The sequence below is a fragment of the Plectropomus leopardus genome, chromosome 4 (genome assembly GCF_026936395.1).
Source record: "Plectropomus leopardus strain MGB_pleo_1.0 chromosome 4, ASM2693639v1, whole genome shotgun sequence".
NCBI classification, from domain to species: Eukaryota; Metazoa; Chordata; class Actinopteri; order Perciformes; family Serranidae; genus Plectropomus; species Plectropomus leopardus.
In genome coordinates this window covers 8891839-8911742 of record NC_142179.1, presented here as the reverse complement: position 1 = coordinate 8911742, position 19904 = coordinate 8891839, and the positions used below count along the sequence as shown (strand labels likewise).

At 41.0% G+C, this 19904-nt stretch overlaps 1 protein-coding gene across 2 annotated transcripts in view; it reads left to right on the top strand.

Annotated features, from left to right (window-relative positions):
- notch1b (notch receptor 1b) overlaps nt 1-19904 on the top strand; it is a 60657-nt gene extending 40753 nt beyond the window's left edge. Inside the window, exons 20-34 of one of the 2 annotated variants that reach the window (XM_042489070.2) lie at nt 845-998; nt 1131-1315; nt 2632-2764; nt 3616-3873; nt 4549-4661; nt 5577-6151; nt 7381-7815; nt 7946-8094; nt 10354-10567; nt 10879-10969; nt 11611-11773; nt 15032-15330; nt 16101-16248; nt 16862-16959; nt 17090-19904. In XM_042489070.2, the coding sequence (XP_042345004.2) occupies nt 845-998; nt 1131-1315; nt 2632-2764; nt 3616-3873; nt 4549-4661; nt 5577-6151; nt 7381-7815; nt 7946-8094; nt 10354-10567; nt 10879-10969; nt 11611-11773; nt 15032-15330; nt 16101-16248; nt 16862-16959; nt 17090-18475 (4401 nt within the window). In that variant the 3' untranslated portion in view covers nt 18476-19904. Of the gene's footprint in view, nt 1-844; nt 999-1130; nt 1316-2631; nt 2765-3615; nt 3874-4548; nt 4662-5576; nt 6152-7380; nt 7816-7945; nt 8095-10353; nt 10568-10878; nt 10970-11607; nt 11774-15031; nt 15331-16100; nt 16249-16861; nt 16960-17089 lie in introns of both variants that reach the window. The other variant, XM_042489069.2, reaches the window with a different exon arrangement.

The following is a 19904-nucleotide window of genomic DNA, read 5'->3' as shown; positions in this document are numbered from 1 at the left end:
ACCTTTGAAATTATTTTCGGCCCCATGTACAAAAAACTGTGTCCTTGGGTTTGAGTTCAACCTGCGGCCCTTTGCTGCGTGTCATCCCCTCTCTCCCCATTTCACTCTTAAAGCTGCTCTGTCAAAATAAAGGGAAAAACACCCACATTTTTGTTTTTAAAAAAATGATTTTTTTCTGGCTGATGTCACATTGTCACAGATTAATGCATGCCTCCTCCTAAACTGTCTTAATATGCTCTTTTGGAAACTTCAGGGATGAAACACATTATTTTCCAGCTGCAGCTGCACCTCATTTTTCAAAGTGTATCATTTGCCTAAAGTGATAGATGCATATTATGTAATGAGTGAAGACCAGGGCCAAAATCGACCAGCGTAGTTGTTCTTCCATCATGAAATTGTAAAGTGGGGCGTTAATCTATTTTTGGAGTAGGACATCAGTCTTATCTTCTCATTCTTGCGGGAGTTTTCCTGCTTGGAAATACTGATCAAAAAGAACAGATTTTGGTGCGCTTGTAAAAGCTGCCATGTGAAAACAAACCAAACTTGAAGCGATAGATAACATTGTGAGAACGTAGTCCCTAATTCAGACCAGAGCAAAAAAAAAAATATAGTTGTGAAAAGGCTGTTAGATGTCTTGAATACTTAATGTATAGTTGTTGTTTCTCAGCCTTTGATTCCAGTACTCTATTGTGTAGTTAGGATTTAAATCCTCATTATAAAAAATACATTTTAAAATTCTTTCTTTTATACTTCTTTTTACTAGAAAATCACCAAATCAAAGCTTTTTGGGGATTTTGGTTAAAAAAAAATACTGATTAGATAACTGAGTGTTTGCACCCTTCAGAACCTGGTACGCTGGTGCGACTCGTCACCCTGTAAGAACGGAGGAACCTGCTGGCAGCGTGGGACCACCTACACGTGCGCGTGCGAAACGGGCTGGACGGGTCTTTATTGCGACGTCCCAAGTGTCTCCTGTGAGGTGGCAGCCAAACAGAGAGGTAAGATGGGAGGTGCATGGCTTTAGCCAAATGTGTTTTTTTTTTGTTTATCATATCACAATATCTTATGCTGAGTCTGAATAAGCATGTTTGTGAAAATTTAAAGCCCTCGATCTCATCCTCTGTGTGTAGGTGTCGATGTCGCCCACCTGTGTCGTAACTCGGGTCAATGTCTGGACGCAGGAAACGTTCACTACTGCCACTGCCAGGTCGGATATACTGGCAGTTACTGTGAGGAGCAGGTGGACGAATGCACTCCAAACCCCTGCCAGAACGGAGCCACCTGTACCGACTTTTTGGGCGGATACACCTGCAAGGTAACAGCCCTAAAGTAATCTATCCATACAGTTTGTATGTTAAAGGAACACTTCACACAAAATGACCACTTATATATTAATCACTTACCTCCAGTTACCTTGAATAACGAAAGAAAACTTTTTCACGTGCCTCCGAAGTGAATGAGACTTCAAAAACTAAGAAAATTCTTTATGAATTGACGTCATGATGGAGCATGTATAACAACAGCAAAACTATATCAAAACATCAGTTACAAACTCTCACACAATCCAAACACATGCATTTTCACTGACCCATAAGCATGCATCGGCACGCACGTACATTTGAACTCTGCTAAAGTGGAGCCGTTTAGGCCACGCTGTGTTTTAAAAGCAAAAATACATGTATTAAAAAAACACTGAACATATAACTGGATAAATGAGACCTGGATTATGCTGCATGCGTTGTGTGAGAATTTGTAAACAGATGTTTTGATACAGTTTTGCTGCTGTTAAACATGGACCCCTGTGACTTCACTTCATGAAGAATGTTTGTCTTTTTTGTGATTCTCCGTTTATCATGGAGGCATGCAAGAAAAACAAAGATTTGTTTGCAAATTCAAGGTAACACATGCTGAGTAATTTATATACAAAGTCATTTGCCGGCTGAAATATTCTTTTAATGCAAAATGCCACTTCAGAAATAAACTTATTGCAGTATTTTATTATGATTTACTTGCAGCAGATCCTAATAGAGTCATAAGATTTACAAACTCAACTAAGTATTTAAAAGATTTATTTACAGTTAGATGTTATTTTGCCTTTCATAGTAATGTGTGGATATATAATTAAACATAAATTTGTGAGGTGACATTTTTCCAATGAAAATCAGCCCAATCAGGTTTTAATTTAATGTCGATTTTAATTGCAAATTGAGTCCTAAATGCCACTCCACCTGACTTCTCAAAGGTCTCATCACATAATCTTTGACAAATTGCACACGTCATTTAACTTTTTTTTTCAAATATAAAAACTCAATTTTTGTTCCATGAATGAGTTTTGAATGCCCGGGTGTACAGCAGACACCCTTTCAGCTAAAACAGCAGCAGGCAGCCTTAATGAAGAGGCCTGGATATAAATAGAAGACAAACAGTTTGGTTATGTTAATCTCCTCTGGAAGAAAGGATCTGCTGGCCTTGGCAGGATGGAGGCCAGAAAACAGCCAGGTAAACAAAAAACATCTTTCTTTCATGTCAGACATTGATTAAACTTTCCTCTCTCTTCTCCCTCGGCCTTCCTTTTCTTCCTCCTTCTTCTTCTTCTTCTCCTTCTTGTCTCTTCTTCTTCTTCTCTCTCAGTGCATGCCAGGATACGTGGGGACCAACTGCTCTGACGAGATCAATGAATGTTTCTCCCAGCCGTGCCAGAACGGGGGCACCTGCATTGACCTGATCAATACCTACAAATGCTCCTGTCCCCGGGGAACCCAAGGTCAGCAGACCCCACGCACACTCCTCCACACCGCTCTGCCTCTCCATCCGCTCCCTCTTGTCTCCACGCTTCATTAATTAGGGCTTAACAGCCGCCAGGGCATGTCTGCAAAACTCCTCCTCCCGTCTTGCCTCCATCCTTTCCTCTTCTTGTCAAATACGCCATTGATTTTTCTCTCACACATGAAGGGAGTGTGTGTTGTAGGTCAGCCCAAAGTGCCAGCGGAGTTTGGTGTATCCCAAAAAAGCCGACATGTTGTTAGAAATAAAAGAAGAAATTTAAAGTTGTCAGCAGCTTTGAGATCCTTTACCATCCTCTACCGCTCTTCCTGAGGTTTCTTCCTTTATTTTTCGCCGTTACAGGGTTTCTTTTTCGGGAGTTTTTCCCTGGGTGATGTGAGGGTCTAAAGGCAGAGGGATGTCGTAAACTGTACAGCCCACTGAGGCAAACCATGTTTTGTGATAATGGGCTCTATAAATAAAATTGACTTGACTTGACTTGAGATCAAGTTAATGGAAAATTCACCGTAAAATAGATCTTTTTTTAATTATATGATTTTTAAGGCTCGTGGTTTTTGTTTTATGACTTTTTTTGATCATTCAATATTTGGAACTTTTGAAAATATTACTATAATATATAATAATCCCTTATTGTGTCATGCCCTATTTTAACCTAAAGCGTTTTACTTTGCGGAAAAAGGATACCATTGAAAATCAGCTTATTTGAAACCCTTTTAAAGGGCATTTCTGTGTTTCGTTTCTTTTCTGACTTTTCTGTTTGTTAAACTTCAGGCCAAAACTATTAAAAAGCTGACATGACTCGTCCCTCTTCCCCAATGTCCCCTCCCTCAGGTGTGCACTGTGAGATCAACATCGACGACTGCAACCCGTTCACCGACCCGGTCACCAAAGAGCCCAAGTGTTTCAACAAAGGGAAGTGTGTGGACCGAGTCGGAGGCTACCACTGCATCTGCTCTGCGGGATACGTAGGGGAGCGCTGCGAGGGAGACGTCAACGAGTGTCTGTCCAACCCCTGCGACCCACGAGGAACACACAGCTGCATCCAGCTCACCAACAACTACCGCTGCGAGTGTCGCACGGGATACACAGGTAAACAGACATCAGGGGAAACATTTCTGCTCTTTTGCGTCGGTTCAGAGAATGAGGGAGAAATTTAATGTGCGCTGCCTCTGATGTATTTGTTTAGATTCACAGTCCATGTCCGAGTAAAAGTTGAATTCTTGCATTTGATTTCCTACATAAAAGTCAGGCCTGTGTTCATTTTATTGTGGGATTACAATTAGTTTTTAATAATTTCCAACTCAGGAAGTTATGTTTGAAATTCCTTTGTTAAGGTTTTGTCCTTATATTCATGTCCCTGAAATAAAGATGAAACATTAGTCAGTTGATCCATTAGGACTGATGGAAAATGATGGAAAAACTCACAGAAAGTCATTTTTCAAGCAAACATACAAACCTTTCTCTGGTTCTAGCTTCTCATATATTGCTCTTGTTATAATTTTGCACCTTTTTCATGTTTATTTATTTAAGTTTTGAACAGTTTGTTGGACAAAACACAACTTTTAAGAACTGAAACAGGCACATCTATTTTCTCAAATTTCGTTGGCCCAAATTACTAATGGAAGAATAGCTAGCAGATAAATCGATACTGGAAAAAAATGATAAGTTGCTGCCCTAAATTTAAATCAAGGTGGAAAATATGAGGGTATTTCTTCGATAATTACATAAGGTGATTAACATTTTCTGTGTTTGATTTGTCTGTAGGTCAACGCTGTGACACAGTGTTTGATGGATGTAAGGGAAAGCCGTGTCGCAATGGAGGAACCTGCGCTGTAGCCAGCAACACCCCAAATGGCTTCATCTGCAAATGTCCTCCTGTGAGTACACACACACACACACACACACACACACACACACACAGATCTTTGTCACTTGTCAGGACGTTGTATTAAAGGATAACTCAAACCTTTACTGGAACTGCTACATACCTAAACCTCACCAAACTATATGAGAGGCTGGGATCATGCTTTTATTCTCTAAGGCCTCATCTAACTCACTGTACATAGACTGTAGCTTTAAACCTGTCACTGGCCAGCTATTTAGGCTGGCATCGTGCCCTCCTCCCGTTATCTGCAAGATGCTGTTCCCCTTACGGTAAACAACAAAAACAACCTCCAGACTAACAATCTTTATGCTGAAAATGGGTGTTTTGTCGAAGATTTGGATCATGCAATGAGGCATGCCTGCTTTGTTCTTTGGTGTTAAGATCTATGAACAAATAAACTCTGTCTCGCAGGACTCTCTTGACTGATGTTGATCCATTGATCCTGACACAGCCATTGCAGTTGACTTGCCACATCCTTTAACTCTGGCAGCCGCATGCATCAGTGACAGTGACTTCACAAATGTACTGATCCACTTCACACGAGCTCCTGTGATATTTTTTTAATGGCTCCAATGAGCTCCTCCAGAGCTAAAGAATAGTCGAGGTTAATAGTCGAATTATGTTTTTCTTGTTTTATCACAAAATATTGAATAACACAGTAGTATATGTCTGTTTTTTGTGAAATGTTTCTTTTGCTGAGAATTTGCGGTTTTAACGCAAATGTTTCACCAAAACAAGTTCTACCCGACATCATTTTGCAAGAGCAAAGCTATTTAATAGTCAAATTGAACGCAGATAATTTAAGATTTTTGTTTAAATAGAAAATTTAAATAATAAGAGCTGAAGTATTTGCTGAAATAAAATTGTAACCCTATTTAAAATCTTTTTTTTCTTATTTTTCGCCCAGGGATTTACTGGCTCCACATGTGAATATGACGCTCAGGCCTGCGGCAGCCTCCACTGCCGCAATGGAGGCACCTGCATTTCTGGCCATAAAAGTCCCAAGTGTCTGTGCACGCCGTCCTTCACGGGGCCCGAGTGCCAGTATCCCACCGACAGCCCCTGTAACTCCAACCCCTGCTACAACGGTGGCACGTGTGAATACACCTCTGAGGCGCCGTACTACCACTGCGTCTGCCCCACAAACTTCAACGGACTCCGATGCCACATCCTAGATTACAGCTTCCAGGGGGGGTTCGGCACTGACATCACACCGCCACCGACCGAGGTGGACGTCGCCTGCGACATCCCGCAGTGCGAGGAAGCAAAGCACAACAAGTTCTGCGACGTGCTCTGTAACAAACACGCGTGCGGCTGGGACAACGGAGACTGCTCGCTCAACTTCAACGACCCGTGGAAGAACTGCTCGGCCTCGCTGCAGTGCTGGAGATACTTCAACGACGGAAAGTGTGATTCACAATGCGACAACGCCGGATGTCTTTACGACGGGTTTGACTGCCAAAATCTGGAGGGACAGTGCAAGTGAGTGCTGTTTGTAACAATGAATCACAAGATTCAAATTAGAATTTAAAACCAGTTCAGTGACATTTCTGTGATCAGGAACTGGGATGCTGCTGGTCAGATGGCACTAAGAGCCAAAGACGAGCCAAAGCAGATTAAAACAAACCAAAAAATTTTCATTTAGAATTTGGTTTGGAAATAGTGAATTTCCAGACACAGTTTGAAATTTTTGGATTTTTACTTCTTGAAAACCCTGTTTTCCCTGTCACCAGGGAAAAAAGTTGCAATGTATCCACTTCGAGCAATAGTGCACTGTCCACTTAAAGATTTAAAATTTATAAAATTTAAAGTGTCTGACAACATTATGGACAGGATCCTTACAGAGATAAACCTTTTTGTTAAAGAGCAAGATCCTTTTTTTAACCAGAAACATCCTTGAAGTCGCCATCAACAAAACCAATAGACTCCATATAATAAACAATAATTTTTGCATGTATAAAAACAGTATATGTTGACACCTAACTGGGTTAATTAAGGGTTTATTTTAAACAAACCAGAGTTTGTGATTGCTGAAAAAGTGGACAGACATACCAAGATCGCTTTTGTGAGATTTGTTTTGTTTCCTCTGACTTTGAATTAAGTGTATTTAATGACTATAACATTAGAGTTAATTTAAACTTTTTTAACCTGTTTTGCGGCCACTGGTTGCCATGCTTGCACTCTATACTGGACCAATTTAAAAAATTGCTGTACCTAGCTGTCACTTAGACACTAAAAAAAAAAGAAATTTGGTCTAGGTTGAAAAATACCAAAGTTACCCTTTAAAATCATCCAATCATCCAACTTTTAGCTTTAATATCACTGCACAGTCACAAGCAGTTGTGGCCAGGTCAAGTCATTAAAGCAAAACAATAAAATGGGCAATATAATAGAACACAATAAGATATAAAAATGAGCATTGAAGAGAGAAATCAAAACAACGTTATAAATATTTATTTTAACCAGAGTCATGAAACATTACAGAGTCCATACACTATTTAGATTCTGTTTTTTCATGACTCCTTTTCAGCCTGTAGTTGTGATTCTGTGCTTCATTTTTGGAGACCCTAACCTTTCATTAACCTCTCTAAAGCGTCACAACATATAAATTAATGTTTGGTGCTAAAAAGGTGTATGAGCACTCATGATGCGCCACGTGATAAACATAACATTCAAATAACCGTACCTGTAACTCGATCTTTTTTCTTCAGTCCTCTGTACGACCAGTACTGCAAGGACCACTACGCTGATGGCCACTGTGACCAGGGCTGCAACAACGCTGAGTGCGAGTGGGACGGCCTGGACTGTGCCAACAACATGCCCGAGAAGCTCGCCGTGGGCCAGTTGGTCCTGGTGGTCCACATCACGCCTGAGCAGCTCCTCAACAACTCCTTCGGCTTCCTGCGCGAGCTGAGCCGCGTCCTCCGCACCAACGTGATATTCAGGAAGGACGCCAAGGGTGAGATGATGGTGTACCCGTACTACGGGAACGAACACGAGCTGAAGAAGTACAACGTTAAACGTTCAGTGGATTCGTGGTCAGAAGTTCCTGGCAAGGTGCTGAGCGTGGTGAGGAGGAGCCTGTATGATGTGGCAGACGAGCGCAGGAGAACGAGGAGGGAGCTGGATCACCTGCAGATCAAAGGGTGAGCAATACAAAAATATTTCATTTTTTAACCGTAGCACAGTTTTTAATGATTCATGCTCCAAAATATGAACCATACTCAGTCTTTTCTTTCAACATGACCTCTGTATGTGCTTCTCTTCTCTCTACAGTTCAGTCGTTCACTTGGAGGTGGATAACCGGCAGTGCTTCCAGCAGTCCACTGAGTGTTTCCAGAGCACCAATGATGCCGCAGCTTTCCTCGGGGCTTTGGCCTCCAGCGGCACGCTGGATGTCCCCTACACCATTGAAGCTGTTTTCAGTGAGTACATTTCATTCAAGTCTGCAGGACTCGAAGAAAACATGTATATACTGTACATATAATACCGCAGCTGAAGGACCATACTGATGTGTTTGCAGGTTTTAACTCCACAAATACAAATTCTGAATATATTTTTGCAGATGTAGATTTTTTAATGCATTTTCCCAATGATTGCCAGCATCCATTGGTTTCTTTGTCATTTCTTTATGGTATAAGAATTCATAAGCAGATTTCTGAAACTTGTGTAATTCATCATCGTGGACTTCAAGTCATTGTGTGGTAATCTGCACTTTTAAACACTGTGAGCCGCATGTTGCACTGGATGACCTTCATCATGATGAGACTACAGTTTATTTTGGGTCAATCTCACATACACCGCCTTAGTATGGGAAACACTCACCAGGGCACCAAATGTGTATTCATACACTGCTGATGATAGTCCCCCACAAACGCAATTTTACTTCCAAAACTTCATGTAATTTTAAAATTACTATTGAGAGACAAACTAACACATTGTTGGTTTTGGTCTTCATTTATTTGTTGACAAAAATGAAAGTATTGAATATCGGCAGCCTCATTTAACTTCATACACTATAGACTGTATAAAAATAATGGACATGTCCACCCATTTTGGATTTTTGGAGCCAGAAGTGACCATATTTGGACAAGCAGGTGCAGATAACCCTAATAATAGCTGCTAGCTCGATTAGCACGGTGCATTTATAGCCATGGTCAACTGTAATAATGCTAATGCAGATTTTGGCGAGTGAAAAACAGGCTTAAAAACATTAAACAAAATGTACTTGTTGGAAAATTGAGCATCTGACTAATTTTTGCAGCCAGCCTCAAGTGGCCATTAGAGGAACTGCAGTGTTCGGCACTTCTACATTGGCTTACTTTTTCAGCTTTGGAGGTTGCCAAAAAACTTTATAGTTTAATGATATTACAATAATATTAAAAATATAAAACTAAATTTGTTAATGTAACTATTAACTTATTATGATTATATTATTAACAATAATAATAATAATAAGTATATTTAATAAAATAGTTAATAATATAATTAAAAATAAAGTTATATCAGTGAAAACAGCCAAAAAAATCTAAAACATAGGCAAACTGAAAGGTTTGTATCATAATTAGTTATAATGTAAGATAAAAGACATTTTGAGTAAATAGACTAAAAGATGCAAAACAACTGGTATTATCAGTTAACGGCTTGCTTTAGTGTCCAAAACACACATGCACAAGTGGTTAAGACACGTGCTCCTCCACACACACCCAAACTGAACGTACCCGCCGCGCCCTCTGGTCGGGTCCTAACCCTACCACTCTTTGATTGTGTATTTGTTATGCAGCGGTGAACAAATGCAATTGTGAATCTCATGGCCTAAACAATCAATCCTCCCCTCTGTGTGTAAATCCACTGGCTTCAGGCTCCAAAATGGTTAATTGCTGCAAATCAACTCATCCAACCCCCTACTCACTCACACAATATAACGCTCCATCTCTGTCTCTGCCTCTCTCCTCCTTTCACAGACATGTACACATATACGTCTGCAGATAACACACTCTGACACACACACACACACACACACACTTCATCCCACAGTGTGAGGGGCTGCTGCAACCTTCACCTCGCTGAATGTAATACCAGGACTTAATGCATCTCTAAGGGTTTAGGTTGGGGGAGTTTATCATTTCAAAATCGTTAGTGGAAAAAAAAGAGAAGGGGAAAAATTGATCGGGAGTGTGCTAGAAGTTGGGAGTCTTTGTTATCTCGAAAATCCTAATAAATCCTTCGTCTTTACAGCTTAAAGCGCGTGCAGTAATTTGAAGTTCATTAATCCCCCTCCTTTTTTTCTCTTAAAGAAGAAATGGTAAAGTTGTCTCTTGGTACCCTGGGTTGAAAAGGGAGAGAGGAGGTGGTGGTGTTCTTTTTTCTCCCCTTTTCTCTTTTTTTTTTTTTTATCACGCCCCATCCCTTTTTTTTCCTTTTTTGATGAAAAGTGGTTAGCAATTCTGATTATTACTGAATAGATAGTAGAAGCTAGCTTTACAAACGGTGAGGATCGCCAGTCAGTTTGTGGCGCTCGCTGCTGGTTGCGGTGTGTTTTGGATTTGGGAAGCGTGGGGCGAAGAAGAGCCGGACTGCTCGAACACTCAGGCTGATCCTGGGTGTCCTGGTCGATCCTCTGCCGCTCCACGTCCCATCCTTCCCCGGCCCCGTCTTGACCATGCTGTCCCTTTCCCCATCAGGCGGAGTGGACCCCAAGCCTTCACAGGACCCCTTCCCAATCTACTTGGTCTTGGGCGGCGTAGGGATACTGGCCTTCCTCGGAGTCGGCATGGTGGCTGCCCGAAAGCGCCGCCATGAGCACGGGCGCCTCTGGCTCCCCGAGGGCTTCAAGACCACAGAGACCAGCAAGAAGAAGAGACGTGAGCCTGTCGGAGAGGATTCGGTGGGATTAAAGTAAGTTTATTTGCCAGTGGCGCTTGCTGTCACCTGTTTCTTTGCGGGTCGGGCGCAGGGCTAGTTCTGATGGTCAGAATGGGTGTAACTGGTGATCAGACAAATTTGGGAAAGGGGGGTTTCGCCTGGATCATTAATGATAATGATATAGCGGGTTTAGGTGCGCATTAATTGACTTGTTGGGGCAGAGGGGTGGGGTATGGATTTAATCAATGCTTTTGTTTTTCGGCGTTGCTGCACCATTAGTGGCTCGGATGGGATGGAAGCAGTAGGGGAGATGGATCTTTACTGGTTTTTCTGCTTCATCACAGGCCACTGAAAAACACCTCGGACATTTCACTCATGGATGATGCTCAGAATGAATGGGGAGAAGACGAGCCTTCAGATGCAAAACGCTTCAGGGTAAGGAAACGGAGATATTACGCAATAATGGAGCTTTTAAGGATTTTTCATTTTCATTTTTACAACTTGATCAGCAATTTCATAGAAAACAACTTCTTCTGGAATTTGAAAATGACATACTGGACTAGAAAACGATTTTCTGTACATTTTAAAATGTTTTGAAAATTGTTTTTGAATCATTTTATTATCTATTTCAATGTTTTTTTCCTTTATATTATGATTTGATTCAAACTTTCATGCTCAGTTTCAGTCTCCCACTGACACTGACTTGTTAGCCACCCCCCCAAAATCCATAGACACTGTCTATATGCATTACATTAACACAGATTTTCAACTTTTACCTCTGCACATTGCATATATTTGCTTTAGTGTGAACTTTTGCACATCCTGCACCAAACGGTGCAGCTCTCTTATTCTGAAGCAGCTATGTCCTACATATTTGTGATGTTAGTGTTCTTTTTTATGTTTTTTAATATAACTTTTTTATTTTGTATCTTTTTTCTTTAGTGCAACAGTCTTATTTTTACTCCTCTCACTATGTTTATTGTACTTCTAATTTATGGACTAAAAGTAAAAACCTACTTGGTAATCAGTCTGATTCTGATTCTGATTCTAACCTTTTGCTGTCCCTCCTCCAGCAGTTTGACGAGCAGGCGATACTGGAAGTGGACGACCAGACGGACCACCGCCAGTGGACGCAGCAACACCTGGACGCCGCGGACCTGCGCATCCCCTCCATTGCTCCCACACCCCCTCAGGGCGAGATCGAGAATGACTGCATGGACGTCAATGTGCGGGGACCAGGTGGGTGACTAGACTCTTATTTACACACTTACCATAAAGAAAACAGTGTTGGGCTCTGGGTCGGTGTATTTTGGTTCATTTTCTCTCTGGATGACTTTGTAAAAACATGACATATTCCAGGATTTTAGAGTTGATAGGTGGTGATATGAAATGTTAAAATGTTTGCTCTAATTGTGTGGAAAAACAGGCATGACATCACTTTCTGGAAGAAATTGTGACCTGAAATGGTTACAGGCATAAGACACTTTATTGTCATTGCATATAAACAACAAAATACAAATGTAAGCTTGTAAATGGGGACATGTGTATGTGGGAGTGTGAAAGTGTGTGCATATAGAAAGATTTTCCTAAACCAAACCCATCCAGCTAAACTCATAGTGCATCGAAACCCAAACAGACCATGCCCTTCATTTATTCATTTTAACTCCCCCCTTTCTGCTGCACCTTCTCCTTGTCTTATTTTGAATATAGTTTTTTTCCTTTTTTCTTTTCCTCACACAGTTTCTCGTTGCTTCTCTGTCCCCTTTTATGTTTTGTTGATTAACAACATCTGTTTCTGCCTTTTGATTGTTTGATTGCTTTTCTTTATTCATTAGTATGTACATATTGTCAATGTGTGTATGCACTAATGGGATTTATTTCAAAAAATAGAATTATGTTTGAACCCAAACAAAATAAGAACATTAAATTAAAGCTACATTTTTAACATTAAGACAAGATAAGAACAAGATTAGTAAATGATCATATGGAGTCCGTCTTAAATGTCAATAAATAAATGGCAGCAGCTGGTTATTCGTGCATTGTTAATTAAGTTATTGCACAATATAAAATGCATGTGCTCAAATCAGTAATTAGCAGCTATAGCTGTGTGTGTGTGTGTGTGTGTGTGTGTGTGTGTGTGTGTGTGTGTGTGTGTGTGTGTGTGTGTGTGCGCTGTGGAGGAGGAGGGTGATAGAGGCTGCAGCTCAGGGGAGGAAGCTTTTCCTCCGTCTGGTAGTCCGTGTCTTTATGGTCCTGTGTCTCGTTCCTGATGGCAAAGGGACTAACAGACGGTTGTTTTGGTGTGCTGGGTCTCTCCCTATGCTGCTAACTTTCTCTTGAAGGCGACATGCACATACAGCGCTCAGGTCTGGGAGCAGAGTTCCCACTGTCCTTTTAGCTGTTGTCACCACCTGGGCTAAGGTATTAGATAGAGAAATATTTTTCTGTTACTAGTAAGTACATTTACTCAAATACTGTACTAAAGTACAAATTTGAAATACTTTAACTTTACTTAAGTCTATTCTTTTAATGTCATTTTATACTTTTACTTTACAACATTTATTTAAAAGCTTTAGTTACTTTACAAATTAGGATTTTTTTGCATGAAAACGTAAGACAAGTTCATAAAATATGGCATTTTGCTATAAATTAAACTACCCAACAGTTCAGACAAGTACAGGTGAAATGATTAGTTGATTTATCGATGAACTGAATTTGCAGCTATTACTGATAAACATTTAATTCGTTTTCTAATTTATTTTGAATAATTTTGATTTTTTCTGGATTTTTTTCCATTCAATTATGCATTTGGGTACTATTTATAACACTAAAAGTACATGTTCCTGATTATGCTGGATTACATGTATTAAACCCTTTAACACCTGATAATCAATGTGGCGGCATTAATGTTTTTATGCAGTGTTCAGATGCCTTTCACAAGCATTTAAACCTCTGGTCAGTTTGATTTCTCTCAGGAACACGAAAAACAACAAAACACAATGAGCAACTTGGCAAGAAATCACCCTCAAATTGCAAGAAAAATTACCGAAAAATTAACTGGGGGCATTATTAGATATTTAAAAAAAAGTAGGGGAAAATGTCCAGAAAACTACATTTATAATTCTCACAATTATACATTTAAAGTTTGTTACGGAAAAAAAAATAAAACAATTTGAAGCATTTTCTTTGATCGTTTTCTTGTCTGTTTTTGTGTTTTACTTTTCTTTTTCTTATTATTTTCAGGTCAATTTCTTGTAACGTTTTCTTAATTTTGTGGTAATATTTGGGGCCTTTTCTTGTTAAGTTGCACATTACCTTCTTCCATTGTTTTTGGAACAAATCAAGACAATTTTCTTAGGGTTCAAAGGGTTAAGTAACATCTATCTGTTATTTATGACTTTTATCTTCATGTTGCATTTTTCTTGTGAACTATTGAATACTTTACAGTCTGCAGACCTCTGAAAATACCTGAAATGAAACTACATAAAAAAGAAAAATTGTGCTTTTCTAAAACTGCTAACAACTTACATGCACAGAAAAAAAAGTGAGAAGAGGTCAACAGATTTTTAAAAGGGACACAAGCTTTGTGTGTGTGTGTGTGTGACTCGATTCACACATTTCCTGAGCAAACATTTCACCTTTCTAGTATGTGTTTGTTTCTGGATAGATTCATGCCTTTACTGAGTGAATGTTTCGCATTTCAAGAGTGCGTTTTTCTGTGTGTGTGTGTGTGTGTGTGTGTGTGTGTGTGTGTGTGTGTGTGTGTGTGTGTGTGTGTGTGTGTGTGTGTGTGTGTAATCGTGCATGTAGGAGTTGATAAAGCCCCGTGTCCTCGGGGTAAAGGATCTTCTTCAAAGCAGCCGGCTGGAAGCCAGGCGCCTGGGGGAAAACACTGATTCCTGATCAGATTAATCATTTGACCAGTAATGGGCCTCTGTTTTTTTTTCTATTCCACATTACAAAAACCAATGAAGGCATCAAATGCAAAAACCCAATTTTGTCCTAAGTGCCAAATTCCCCAAAGAAAAGCTATGAAAAATCAAAGTAACGGGGTTAACAACTTGAGAGCACACTTTTTCCCCCCGTTGCGGATCGATGCGCTTGAATCGACCAAATCTGCGAGATCTGGGGCTTGCTATCCTTTTGAAGAGGAGAAAACCTATTCAAGTCGACGGACTGAGCTGCCTCTCACAGTTAGATATTAATGCTTCGGTTTTGCAGCAGCCTAGCTTTAGCAAGCCCCGGCCTCTATCCCCCAGCTTCACTTTTCCCTCTGAAGCTTCTCCTGTGCCGAGGCCTTGATCAGAATCCATTATCGAGAGGAGAGAGCCGCCATGATTCAACTCAGGCAAAAGTGTCAAATCCTCATTCGATTTGTTTGTTGCTTTGTTTTGATCTGCCTGCTGCTTTGAAGTGCGGGCTCCTGTGGCGGTGACTGGGCCTGTGCTGACCGTGCAGTCTTTCATATACCCCTCTCCTTTTCCCGTCTCCGTCCAGATGGATTCACTCCGCTGATGATCGCATCCTGCAGTGGGGGAGGTTTAGAAACAGGCAACAGCGAGGAGGAGGAGGACGCCTCAGCCAACGTGATCAACGACTTCATCTACCAGGGCGCTAACCTTCACAACCAGACCGACCGCACAGGTGAAACCGCTCTTCACCTGGCCGCCCGCTACGCTCGCTCTGACGCTGCCAAACGCCTGCTGGAGGCCAGCGCTGACGCCAACATCCAGGACAACATGGGCAGGACGCCTCTGCATGCTGCTGTGGCGGCTGATGCTCAGGGCGTGTTCCAGGTGGGTCATCACAGGCCAAATTTATTTTAAGTATTGGTGCAGAAATAAAAAATGGATGAGTCAGTTGATAGGTCTGTCTTAAGTGTTTCAGGGTTTCTGCAGGTCCTTAAAAAGTCTTAAAAACTTAATTTGTAATTTGTGAGGTCTATATGTCAAACGAGTCAAGTTTTTCTGCATGGTAGTCCAAATTTATGATGTAATTTTTTTCAAGCTACTAGTGAACTTAATACTTGTCTGTTTACTTTTACTTGTTTTACTTGGTTACTTTACTTATCTCAGGTAATAGCAATGTTTCTACATGAAACTTTCTCATCAGGGGTCACAACTATACTATACTTACTTTTGTACTTAACTGCAATGCTTGAATGAGAGAAAGATTCAAATGATTGAATTTGGTTTAAAATCATCTTTAAAAAGTCTTAAAAGCATTAAATTCAATGTTAAAAATTGAAAGTCTGATACCAGTAGAGACCCTGTGTTTAAGTCATTCATCAAACATCAGCTGTTTCCAGCTTCTCAAATTTTAGGATTTGCTGCTTTTCTTTGTTTTATATTTCTGTTCATTGAATATCATGAAACTGTGCTTTCATATTTTTAGCATTTCTTTAAAAATCATTATTTATAGATTTTGACATTTTTTATACAGTGCTTTGGTCAACTGTTGTTGTTTTTAAATTAGATTTATAAATATATTTGGATTGGATTGGAATATTTGAGTCAACAGAATCATGTTTAGCTCTAAATTAGTAACCTGCTTTATGTTTTTATAGATTCTGATAAGGAACCGTGCCACAGACTTGGACTCCCGCATGCACGACGGCACCACGCCCCTGATCTTGGCTGCCAGGCTGGCTGTGGAGGGCATGGTGGAGGAGCTCATAAATTGTCATGCTGACGTCAATGCCATCGATGATTTCGGTAACGCCTCTCTTTTTTATGCCACTTATATGTAGAGTTGTTCTGGTACCAATACCAGTATTGGAAATGCCTCCCAGTACCCCTTTAAATGCCTGATCAGCTACTGGCGAGTTTAAGTGTCTATACACCAATCCAATAGCATGTGATTTATTAATAAACTTTATAGTTAAGATAAATCAGCAGTTTCCCAAAAATCAATTCTTCTTTTCCACTCTACAACTGTCGCCAGCACAGCAAGTTATGCTTTACAGCCAGTGGCAACTACTGTTTAAAGCAGCAAAGAAGAAAATATTTGGGAACAAGAAGTTGCTGTTACACTACTGTTTTATACTGTTACTGTGCTATTTAAAAATACAATTGCCTTTTTTTGCTAAATTTTCGTAAAGGAATTATCATTTACTCCTAAGCTTTAATACAATAGCACTTCATTAGAACTCAGTATCGGCCGATACGCAAGTTCAGGTATTAATATCTGTGTCTGGAAGGAAAAAATGGTATTGGAACATCTTTACTTACATGAGATTTAAAAACAATGCAATTTAATGCTGGGTGATAATTCTTGAAGAGCATCAAAAGAACATTATAGATGTAATAACCTTTTTTTTGTTTTCAGGTAAATCCGCTCTACACTGGGCCGCAGCAGTAAATAACGTGGAGGCTGCAATTGTGCTTTTGAAGAACGGTGCCAACAAGGACATGCAAAACAACAAGGTAAAAAGCGATCTGTCTTTCTCTTCCTGCTCTTAGTTCTTTAAAACAATAGCGAAACATCTTTCCGAAACAACATTCCCCGGATGTCGGTGAATCTCTTAACGCGTTGTCTCCTCTCTGTCTGCCTCAGGAGGAAACCCCTCTATTCTTGGCTGCCAGGGAAGGAAGCTACGAGACTGCCAAGGTCTTACTGGACCACTTTGCCAACAGAGAAATAACCGACCACATGGACCGGTTGCCCAGAGACATTGCACAGGAGAGGATGCACCACGACATTGTGCGGCTGATGGATGATTACAACCTGGTACGGAGTCCTCACATGCACGGAGGGTCACTCAGCACCACGCTGTCGCCCCCTCTCTGTTCGCCCAACGGCTACCTGAGCGGCATGAAGCAACCGCAGCCTCAAGGTCAAGGCCAGGGCAAAAAGGCACGCAAGCCCAGCGCCAAGGGCATCGGCTGCAAGGAGGGCAAAGACATGAAGGTGAAGAAGAAGAACTCGCAGGACGGGAAGTCTGGGAACCTACTGGACAGCTCGGCTGTTCTGTCTCCTGTTGACTCGTTGGAGTCTCCACACGGTTATGTCTCTGATGTGGCCTCACCGCCCATGATGACGTCACCTTTCCAGCAGTCGCCGTCTGTGTCTCTGAACCACCTGCAGGGTATGAGTGACCCACACCTGTCTGTAAACCACATGGTGATGCCGAACAAGCAGGAGCTGGCTCGGATGCAGTTTGACCCGCTGCCTCCCCGTCTCACCCATCTGCCCGTGTCTGGATCTGGAGGCCAGGGCGCCATAAACGGACAGTGCGATTGGCTGTCCAGGATGCATGGCAACATGAGCCAGCCCGGCCAGTTCAACCCCATGAGAGGAGCTGCAGGCGCTCAGGGAGGCCTGCACCCAGGAGGGCAGCACGGGATGATGACTTCCCTCCACAACGGCCACCCCACCACCAGCCTGTCTCAGATGATCTCTTACCAGGGTATCCAGAGCACTAGACTGGGTCCGCAGCCCCACATCATGCAGCAGCAGGCGCAGCAGCAGATGCAGCAGATGCAGAACTTGCAGCAGCTCCAACAGCAGCAACAGCAACAACAACAACAGAGCATCCAGCTGCAGCACCAGAACTCAAACACCACCAACAGCCAGAACTTCATCAGCGGCGAGCTCAATTCCCCGGAGCTCCAGCAGGGCACCGGCAACTCCAGCATCCCCATCCACACCATCCTGCCGCAGGAGACCCAGATCATGCCCTCCTCCATCAGCCAGTCAATGCCCAGCACCCAGTTCCTCACCCCGCCCTCCCAGCACAGCTATTCAGGCCCCATGGACAATACCCCAAACCATCAGGTCCAGGTGCCTGACCACCCCTTTCTGACCCCCTCCCCTGGCTCCCCCGACCAGTGGTCAAGCTCATCTCCTCACTCAAACATGTCCGACTGGTCCGAGGGCATTTCAAGTCCACCGACGAGCATGCAGTCTCAGATTGCACATATACCCGAACAGTTCAAATAAAAAGTATCTTTATGCCCAGATGAGCTGCTGTATATTTTTTTATAAAAAAAGCACTCTTTGTGGAAAAAAAAAGAAAAAGGGCAAAGCTGTAAACATAATTTTTATATGCTTTTATACTAACAGCAACACCTGTGTTTCATCCATTTCTTTTTATTTATTAATGCCTTATTTATACGCATTGCCTGCTTACAGAAATTTCGGGGATCCATGGTGCTGGGTCGGAGAAAGTCCTTTAGAGAGACTCTTTGCTTTTAGTTTCTTTTCTGCAGTGAAGCCGCAGCATACACACTGGGTATTTATTTCCTTGAGGACTTAAAGTCTTTGCCTTTTTCATATGATTTCTCAATCTTTGTTTATATTTTTGTTTTTTGTATAATCTTGTTTATAAATAAACTCGTGATTATGGGGCATTTTATATAGCACATTTTAAGTTTCAGTGTTATTTCAGTTTGTTTGGGAGATATTCTAGTAATCTGATGATAAATTGTGAATGTTACAGAGCACATCCTGTATGTTTTCACAATTTCCCCTTTTTTTAAAATATCATGTGATTCTTAGTTACACTCTCTATGAAGGTGAACATTTCTTGAATCAATTTCGACAACATTATGTTGTGCTTCTATATTTGATTGTCTTTCACGTGGTGGAGATGTGATATGTTGTACAGTATACAGCCATCTTGGAGATTGGCAGTTAAGACAGGCTTGAGTATCTGTTGGTGTTTGAGAACTGGCCCGTCGGCCACAGTGTAAGTCATTGTCCAGAGGGAAAAAGGAAAGTTCATTTTCCCCTCTCCCTCCTATTAGTTTGAGCCTATGGCTGTGTTCTTCCTTTTGTAAATATGTTATGCATTTCCCTTGTAAGCAAGATTTTGTTTAAGAAATCTGATGTCTTAAGCATGCAATTTTGATAGGTCTCGCACCGGTCAACAGCCTCTAAAATGTCAAACAGAACAGAATATATATTTTGTATTTTAAGTCCCTTATGCATAAATAAATTTGAAATATATACAAATAGATATGATATATTGTTAGGAGACTTCTTTTCTCATAAAAAGGAAAAATACATAAATATTGAAGTTTTATGAATTCATATTTATTTGCTGTTCTGTAACACATAAAAATCCACTGAGGCAACCATTTGTGCGTATTAAAAAATGTTTTTGTTACACTTTGGTTAAAACTGTTGTTGGCTAAATTCTTAGTTGTCTCAGCTTCAATACTTTGTGAGACGGTCCCTGGTATAGTTTGGAAAAAAGTTATCATTTTTAAAAAAAAAACATTAGGTTGTAGTGAAATTGTGATATCTGCAATATGTTTCCTTCCTCTTATAAAGTTATAATTTGCAAGAAATGTATTTCCCCTTTTCATTTTCAATCTGTAAAAATGTTTCTTGTTATAATAAAGGGCACTTGTGTGTCTTGAATTAA